Genomic DNA, 7,640 nt, shown 5'->3' on the forward strand with positions numbered 1-7,640 from the left:
TCATTGTCTTATTGAACTAAGACAAGTCCATGAAGATAAAAGAGAAAAACAAAAGAAGATTGTTAGGGAGAGGAGAAAGAAGCTGTGACATTCCAAGGAAAGCACCTGTTTAAGAACAACTTCATACTTTTTTAGACACTGGTGTTGCCTTCTGTCATCCTCCATTGACTTTTATGATGTTGGCAGCTGCCAAAATGGTGGATTTATAGGGAAAGGTAAAGCAGATTCTTGCATGAGAAGGGAGGAGGGTGTTAGTAACTGTGTCTTCCTCTCCCTTCTCAAACTTCTGTCGAAACAAAATACTTAGGTCACGAAGGTTGTCTTTCTACATCTAGCTATGTATTCTCCTGCCACAGAGAATGCAGTGCTCGTGATTGCAATGGAAGACGAAAGAGATGGAAGTTATGGACATGGATGCATGCTTGTCTCTTGTACTGTTAAAAAGGACGGTAAACAACGCTGGAGTCTACTGTGAATCCATGTTCTCAATGCATCACTTGTTAAGGCTGTCATGTCCAAGTCTCATAAGTCAATATGACCAACTGTTTCTACACACATTGTTGGCACAACAGTCACATGTTAGATCAAGTCTCCATCAATGGACTGTAGAGGAGAATTCTCTCTCAGTTCACCTTTTCTTTCATGTCTTGGCCTCTGATCACACTCAACCTTCTTCCCTACAGTAGAACGTTACTCTCCACACTTTCTGAAATGGTCGTCCAATCAAATGGTTCGTTCTTTTCCAGAGTCAGTTTCATACCAGAGCCTTTAGGACAAGTGAACCAGCAAGAAGAAGAACAGATGGTGGCATCTCAAGGCCTTCAGTTGAAGTAGATCTTTATGTTGCTTGGCAACTGGAAGCTTTGCTTGTGATTCTTCTCTTGATGAGCTGCATGTCCTTGACAATGTAGTCGTAGTATTGCAGTAGAGTCAACCTTGAGCAGATCAGAGAAAAGGCTGGGCAATCTCGTATTGCAGCAGTGATGTATTTTTGTCAGTCTCTGTTTTGGATGGTTCTTTAGATCAAACAACATGCTATACAGCAAATGTAGAGTAGAATGATTTTATTTTAGGACCATCTTGTGTTTATCATGACCAGAGATCAACCAATAGATGCTGAATGTGTCCTAAGAATTTAGTATAATTGGATAGAGTGAAATTGATAGCTATTTTCCTGGTCACAATCTGGCTCTGGTTCTAAGCAATTTGGCACCTGATGCTATTTAGCATGATTGGTCCAATCATGTAAGATGACAAATCCTGATGTGACTTGATCCTCACAAAATAGCTTTTGTCGTTTCATTTGCGGTACAGACTTGATCTCATCCATGGTGGCATGTCATCAAAGATTCAATCCTACTCTGTTTATGATGTAGAGGAAGAGAGAATGGAAAAATAGACTGGTCTCAATTAGGAGTGATGAACACCAACATTTAATAGATCTGTGACTTATAACCATACTAATACAATAGCAGAGTCAGCAATTATGCCAGTGAAGATAAAAGATGGGTATGGAAGACCACAAACAAAGAAGGCAAAGGTGAGATGGGGCATATCTAATTGAACCGGATGGCTCCTGCAACAAAAAAGAAAGAGACCTCTTTCCTACATAGTTTGCTGGAACATTTCTTTCAACAAATCTCACTTTTCCAGGAGTTGAGAACTCTGTTGTTGAGACTTGCACCAATGAAACAGTTCATATTTGGAACATACTGCTTGTGTGTTTAATACTCCACTTCTCTGTCACAGAACGCAAGTGTGCTGGGACAAGGATCTACATACCTTCTTGACAAAAAAATATGATGGTTATTGAAGCACGAACTCAACTTGGATGAATGGCAGCTTCTTAAGCATTGAAAATCTTCTACTGCAGCTTCCAAGCCTCTCTTCAGTTGATTCAGGCAGTGGTGATGACTGCTAAAAACTAATGCAATGAGAAATATGCCAATTTGTCATCAATCATCTGAATTCGTAACACCCTGGGCAGTGAGCAGCAGTAGAACCTGGATTCCAGTCTTCAGTGTTTCCAAGTTTCAAAAAATGATCCATGTGATACTGACATGGAACTGGGATAATTATAATGAGCTAATGAAATCTGCAGAATCTGCATTCTTTTCGGCAACATTATGGCCAACTAGCATTCCAGCTCAACCCCAACTATTTTGAGTTGACTAAATTTACACTAACCAAGTATAAAACTTCATGTTTTCATCTCTCTGCACAACAAAAAAAAAAAGTCGTAGGCCAGCTAAAACTATAAGAACTCGTCATCAACTCTCTCAGTCAGAGAATCGACCAACCATTTTGCTAAAGTTGATAATAATTTGTCTCCAATTGAAAAGTTCATACTGGGAACTGACTTTATACAGAAAAATGGCTTTGGAATCATTGAAAAAACAGCATCCAAGAATGGCGTGCCTATGATGTTGGTACTTTGAGAAGAGGTCTGTTCAACTATACAATCGGCAAGAGACTTTCCCTACCCTGCTGAGTTGCGTTTCCTGAATCGGTTAATATAGTCAGTCTTCTGGCTGTCTTCATGAAGTTACTGCAACACAAGAAAATATGACGTAAAAAGGCTGGAGTCAGTCAGGAAGAAAATGAGTCAAAAACATTTAGGGAACTCCAAATATCATCTAAAGGACTGCAGGCATGACTAAGTGGCATCTTGCAGTGACATGAGGAAAGGAATTTGCTTTCTGAAAATGGTGAAGACTGCAATCAAGAAGCTCACCTGAAAGGTTCATCTCCGGCGTGTTTAAGTGCACCAGCTGCATCCTTGTAAAACATATGGGTTATCATCTCTGATTTTTCAATTCCAAACATATCACCAAGCCTCTCGTATAGTTCTTCATATGAGCCAAAGACAGAGAGGTCAAGGCTATGACCAACATCCTCCGATTCCATAAATACCTTACAGTGCTCAGCCTCGACAATAAGCTCCAAAGCTCGATGATCCCTGCGATGAGCGAATGCTTCAAGAGGGCCCTTATGATTTATTGCAAATCCAGAACCATCAGACACATTCGTTGCCTTCTCGAGATTCCCATCTGATGAGCTGGTTCCAGTAGCATCATCGAAGATCATAGTCTCAGATTTGCACAACGAAATCTGTTGTTCAGTCAGTATTGGCTGGCCAAATAGCACCAACTGTGGCAGTTTTCCGTTACATGATTTATTCAGGCCCTGAGAAGGATGACCGCTTGTAAGCAAACATGATACCTTGTCCTGAATAGTGGGATTGCCAACAATAACACCCGTGGAAATCCTCGAGGGTGGAGTGGCATGATCAAGCCGGTGAAACCCAGCATGGAACAAACCCGTCTGCAGTTTATTAAGGTGGAGATCTGATAAAGATATATCAAATTGTGCATGCCTGGCTCCCTGTATGCCTGCAGGAGCGCTGTCAGAGAAGCAGCAATAGGGGCTGCCCCTTGGGACGGAGGGGGTTCCAGAGACCATTGGTACTGGAAATTGACCTTCAAATGGAGGTTGCTGGAGAAAGCGTTGCTTTTTTATGGGTGGTGGGAGATGTCCAAGATTTATGGCTGGCATGTTTAAAGCCAGTTCAACTAGCCATGGGTTCACACGCTTGACATTCTGTAAGAGGTCTGGTTCATCCCATGTCACCTGTAAAACCATTTCAATGGATAATTAGCATTATCAAATGAAAAAAACAGAAGGAAACTTGGGTAGAAAGGCATTAAGAAGAAAAAAACAAAGAGTTGTTAAACTATCATGCGATAGAGTCACTTTTGGCATGCAGATTCAATGAGCATCAATTATTTGACAGAACACGCAAGCACAACTTCAGGGTTTAAGGAAGCCATATTTGTGATAGAAGAGGGAATCAAAGTCGTCCATGTCACGACTAGGACTCATTTTTTCCCTTGCATAGTCAGCAAATAGACAACCATAAAGGAATTCTATTTTCCCTTTGTTAAATGAGCAGAGATGTTAATAATTCAGCAAAGTTCAAACCCATTGATTAATGAGAGTTTACAATTGTCTCTGCCAAAAAGAAATTTGCACTTCACCAGAAAGAAACTTCTAAGTTAAGATCAGTTCTTTCATAGTCAAAATTTAAAAGTATTGCTTCTCGACGTGATGTAATTCTAGGTTGTTGTGAAAAAATGCATTTCCTAATACCAATATATTGCAGATAGTGAAACTAATACAACTTTCAGGAGTATGAACTAGGATTAGTTACAGGAGTATGTAACTAATCCTGCATGCTTATTCTAACAACCATCCAGGCCTGCATCAGTGTTCACACTCATATAAGCAACATGGTCTATCGACAAGAGACAGACACTTCAAATTATAAGCACAACGTTTTCCAAAGAGAGAAGCCTTATTCTTGACTCCAACAAAACCATAGAGTTGAAAATGAAATAAAGCAGGTCATTTTTGTATTGCTGTTAACGTCAATAATATAACATCATCATATAATAAAAATAGTAAGAGTAATGATATTATAGGACAAAATGATTGCCAAAAGCTTATACTAGTCCCTGCAATTATATACATCAAGAATTACAATCAACTGCATCACCAATGTCATATGATTCTATCCAATGGGACAATTGACCCAGCAACTTGATGAGTTGAACCATTGGTCCAAAATATCAAATCCTAATTTAATACTGTCCTAATCAAAGATTATAGATAGTCTTTTCCTACTAGGACCCTTCATTGTAGTATCCAATACTAGATCTGATATGGTTCCATTTGTCACAACACAGTCCACTGAGATAACTCAGTCATTCTTAACCCGCTGACCAAAAATACTCGAGCCAAGTTAATAGTAGTATATTCATCTGGCTCTTATAAGCTAAGTCAAGTCTTCCCACATGTGAAAGTGTCAACTTAGATAGTAAAGATCTTAATAGTTTATCACAAGATCGTAGGCTCGATTCCCACTTTCACCACTTACCCTTTGCAAAAAAAAAATCTTCCCACATGTCCGATGTGGTAAAAGTTCATCCTGAGATGTTCCTCAAGTATTTCTTCACAACAACTTCATAACCAAAAAAAAAAGCCACAACAAAACACATATAAGTGAAATGATAGTGAAACTGAAGAGAAAAAAGAATAAGACATGCCAACTGTATTTTGAGTTGGATTCTGATGTATCAACATGGATGATCTCAATCGGAAAGTACTAAAGCACACATTTGATAATTGAAGTTGAAAAAAAGAAGAAAAGATAAACAAATAAACAGCATAAAACCTAAAAGACTGCACATTTTGCTCACAAGAGAAATGCACGCTGAATAAAGATGATACCTGAAGAAGTCTCCATGGCGAATTAGGCCATCTTATGGGATCTGCAACCTGAACTGAAGATATAGTTCCCATGAACCAACTAATCCTTGATGAATCCTCAGTTTCAAAAGCCATCTTAAATCTCATCCCTGGATACCACTGGATCCTCAGTGCTGCTTTTACAGCTGCGGCCTTTACACAAAATTCCGGCGTACTGGCTCTAGGGTAGTACACAACCTCAAAAGGCTGCCCATTTGCTGCATGTGTTGCTGCCTCAACGACAGAGTCTGCCCTCACTTGGCCCCTTCCCCTTATACCTCGGCTGAATACAGAATGACTGTCATTACCTCTCATCAATTTGCTCTCTTCCTCCGTCAGGACGGAAGATAAGCCACCATAGCTGGACGCACCATTTCTGCCCTGGGGACTCCATGCTGATTGCGTCGCTGGGCTATCGCCAACCCCACCTCTTTTGGCACGCCGTATACCAACACAGAGGTCCCCATTCTCTGCTCTAAGGAACACGATGGAATCCCCAGCCACAAGTTTCTTCTGGTTTACAAAGTTACTCCATCCGGTGGTGAGCAGGTGTCGGCGAGGTGTTCCCCTGTATATATGTCTAAACTTCCATACCTTGCCATGTACATCCTTTGCGATTACATTCTGCACAGGAGGGTCTGCTGTGTAGTCCAGCCTGGGGAAGATGGTCTCCGCACAGTAGCGAGGAACAGAAAATCCACCACCATTGTTTGCATCCGATTGGGTCAATGTCTTGGCAAAAGAAGTGGGCTTCTCATGCACATCGATTTCGTTCATCTCCGGAACCAATCCTTCATCTTCGATGTAGTCCGGGATGTCACTCCTGATGGGGGCCATCCGGATCTTGGCAAAGACCTCGTCCGTTTCCAGATCAGCCATGAACTTGACTGTGGTAACTTGGCAGAGTATGAAAGGTGGAATCCGCTGCAGATTCCCAAAGTCCACAACCCCTTGGGAATGTTCTGCATGACCCTGGGGGAAGTAGTAGACCCTGGAGTTCATGGCCGGCATCCGAACCATCCCACCGGCACAAGCATGCCAGAGCTGGGAGTCCAGGCACTTGTCAGTGTCCTTCATCGATGATCCTTTCATGGCTTCGTCGAACACGATCACGGGCAAGGGCAATTCTAGTTAGTCTTTCAAGAATGCTGCGAAAAGAGCCGATTTTCTGGTAAATAAAATTGGGAAAGAAAATTGCCTTCATCATCTAAAACTTTTTCCCAAGAACAGCAGAAATTTTTACGAAACCTCTCACCTTTCACGCAAGGCAATTCTTCATATCCTCCATAAGTTTCGTTCCTGAGACAAGACAACGAGGAATCAGGATAAGGAATCAAAAAGGAGACGAACGCACCATGAACCTAAAAGATTTAGACCACTTCACACAAGGCGGGATTTGATACGGAAATGAAACAGAAAACCTAAAACTCTACACCGTGAAGAAATCTGGCGTCAGACCGCTCACCATCCTTTCGAGTACAACTGATGCGATTGGAGAACGAAGAAATTGCCGGCACAGGATAGAGCACCAAGAAATATCTTCTCCTCTCAAAGTCGGTCAAAAGCAGCCGCAAAACCCTCAAAAGTCCGACCTATATTCATTAACCGAAGTCTCTAAGAAAATCCAACCAGAAAAAGGTAAAAGAAAATAAAAATATAACTCCGTCCGATCTCAACCAATTCCCTCAACTCAAAACCCTACTACTACGAAACCCGACAGAACCAAGTTCATGTCCGTCTTTTCCACCAAAGCTATTACAATTTTCACCAAGTCTCCTCTCCCGAACCCCAACTTGCCAAAAGAAACCACAAAATTTCAGACCAATAACTCAAACGAACAAAAATCACCAGAACCTATTCGACAGAGAAACCAACCAAGATGCAATCTTTCCGCTTCCGCTTCTCGCCCCACAGCCAAACTTGGACTCTCCTCGCCCGTATTCTTAGGCGACCGAAGGAGAGAGCCTATCCGCACTGTCGATTTCTCTCCTCCTCGGATCTCGTATATTATAATACGAGCTCAGCTTTCCTTCTCTTCAGTGGAGACGAGAAGAGAGAGAAAAGAAAACCAATTTCGACAATTATTAGTTTATTTCTGATGTTAATATCGTCGTCGGAGTAGGTGGAAAAGCAACGGGATGAGGTCAGGTGTTTGTAACATTTGACGCTATATCTTACAAGAGGAAGTTTCTGATCGACGCGTGTCGTGGACTCCAGCACCGATCATTTGGTCGGATAACGGAATTCTCGATGCCACGTCGTCGTCCATTCCTCGCCGATCCGAATGACTTGCAGAACCCGTGCTTCCTTCTGGGATCGCCCTCGTCATTTCA

At 41.7% G+C, this 7,640-nt stretch overlaps 1 protein-coding gene across 4 annotated transcripts; it reads right to left on the minus strand.

Annotated features, from left to right (window-relative positions):
- Positions 1-1,388: 1,388 nt before the first annotated feature.
- On the minus strand, positions 1,389-7,374 carry LOC103985829 (auxin response factor 18). Of its 4 annotated transcripts, none has more exons than XM_065183840.1 (6): positions 7,183-7,374; positions 6,773-6,899; positions 6,563-6,606; positions 5,290-6,455; positions 2,735-3,630; positions 1,389-2,548 (listed from the first exon to the last, which is right to left on the minus strand). In XM_065183840.1, exons 4-6 carry the CDS (start codon positions 6,397-6,399, stop codon positions 2,455-2,457), a joined length of 2,100 nt encoding a protein of 699 aa, XP_065039912.1. In that variant the 5' UTR covers positions 6,400-6,455; positions 6,563-6,606; positions 6,773-6,899; positions 7,183-7,374; the 3' UTR covers positions 1,389-2,454. The 4 variants fall into 4 exon arrangements, with proteins under 4 accessions (XP_065039912.1, XP_065039913.1, XP_065039914.1 ...); XM_065183841.1 differs by having other exon boundaries at positions 6,773-7,099; XM_065183842.1 differs by lacking the exon at positions 6,773-6,899.
- Between the last annotated feature and the right edge of the window lie 266 nt (positions 7,375-7,640).

This window comes from Musa acuminata, chromosome BXJ1-5, assembly GCF_036884655.1.
Source record: "Musa acuminata AAA Group cultivar baxijiao chromosome BXJ1-5, Cavendish_Baxijiao_AAA, whole genome shotgun sequence".
In the NCBI taxonomy this organism is placed as follows: Eukaryota; Viridiplantae; Streptophyta; class Magnoliopsida; order Zingiberales; family Musaceae; genus Musa; species Musa acuminata.

Coding starts and splice junctions, on each gene's coding strand:
- LOC103985829 (XM_065183842.1), bottom strand. CDS start 6,399: ATGAAAGGATCATCGATGAAGGACACTGACAAGTGCCTGGACTCCCAG. Junction 3,631..5,289: donor CGCCATGGAGACTTCTTCAG/GTATCATCTTTA, acceptor ATGGTTTTACAG/GTGACATGGGATGAACCAGA. Junction 2,549..2,734: donor GCCGGAGATGAACCTTTCAG/GTGAGCTTCTTG, acceptor CTTGTGTTGCAG/TAACTTCATGAAGACAGCCA.